Source organism: Belonocnema kinseyi, chromosome 2 (genome assembly GCF_010883055.1).
Source record: "Belonocnema kinseyi isolate 2016_QV_RU_SX_M_011 chromosome 2, B_treatae_v1, whole genome shotgun sequence".
In the NCBI taxonomy this organism is placed as follows: Eukaryota; Metazoa; Arthropoda; class Insecta; order Hymenoptera; family Cynipidae; genus Belonocnema; species Belonocnema kinseyi.
The window spans coordinates 26,839,060-26,840,286 of NC_046658.1; the positions used below are offsets into that span (position 1 = coordinate 26,839,060).

At 29.0% G+C, this 1,227-nt stretch overlaps 1 protein-coding gene across 1 annotated transcript in view; it reads left to right on the forward strand.

Annotated features, from left to right (window-relative positions):
* LOC117182608 overlaps positions 1–1,091 on the forward strand; it is a 2,096-nt gene extending 1,005 nt beyond the window's left edge. The window contains exon 3 of the mRNA XM_033375707.1: positions 1,046–1,091. Within this exon, the coding sequence (XP_033231598.1) occupies positions 1,046–1,091 (46 nt within the window). The remainder of the gene's footprint in view (positions 1–1,045) is intronic.
* Positions 1,092–1,227: the final 136 nt, after the last annotated feature.

Here is a 1,227-nt window from a genome sequence, read left to right on the forward strand (position 1 = left end):
GAGAGATGCAATTATGGTTGACAAGGGTTTTCTCATAGACGATGAATGTACGGAGAGAAGAATTAAACTAATTAGACCACCTTTTTTGAGAAGTCAAAAACAATTACCAGAAACAGAATGAATTAAAAATAAAGATATCGCTTGCGCAAGAGTGCATATAGAAAGAATGAATCAACGCATAAAACAGTTCGAGATATTAAATCATAAGCTTCACTGGTACTTTGCAAATTACATTGACGATATTTTTATTATTTGCTGTGGATTAGAAAACTTAGGTACTCCCATACTGGCAGATGATAAATTTTTTTAAGCAGATGAAACATTCAATTGTTCGAATATTTTCTTACATGGGCAAAAAAAATGGTCCAATAAACTCGAATAAAATTTTACATAATTCAATTTTAAAATTCAACTTGATTTGTATTTTGAGACATACATAATCTTTACAAATAAAACAAAATTGTGGTTCTGATAATGATTTATTCATGTAATCATAATAAGTTTATTTTTTACTTTTACTATTAATAAATACCTCGTTGATCAACTTTATTTTAATTAGATTATCACATTTCGTTGAGTACTGAATATGAAATACTAGTATATTAATTAAGTACATTAATGACAAGATTTATATCACGACAAATCTAGTATTGCAGTTTTAACCAGTCCAAGATTAGTAATAGTCTTTACACTCTAGGTAATTTGTTGGAAGATGCATGAAACGTTTTTTCTTTTTGAGAAAATTTACAATAAGTATGTAACATTTCCTTGAAAAAATTATTCTTTAAAACATTCAATAACTTTTGAGCATAAGGTTTATCAAAATTAACTGTAATAATTCTAATTGTGTTAGACACGTCAGAATAAATTACAAAATCGCAACTATTTAAGTTCAACAGAGCCATAACAAATTGAATTTGAGCGTAATTAGCATGTTTTGGGTTGAATTTCAAATTATTTCCTTCAAATTTTAAGTATTTACACTTTTTTTCAAACTTTCATTAGACGTGTCTACCATATCCATATGACATTTTATCTCTAATAGCTTCATAGATCCGTCTACAGCTTTGATGATACCGTCTGCAGAATAAGCCAGCCATGGTTCAGTCTTTGATACAAACAAAACAGTTTCTCTGACACATTGATTGGTCTGTTTACGGTACATTTCCCTAGCTACAGGTTCATACTCATTGCCATGACGAGTAGCATCTGTAGAAATTTCTTTAG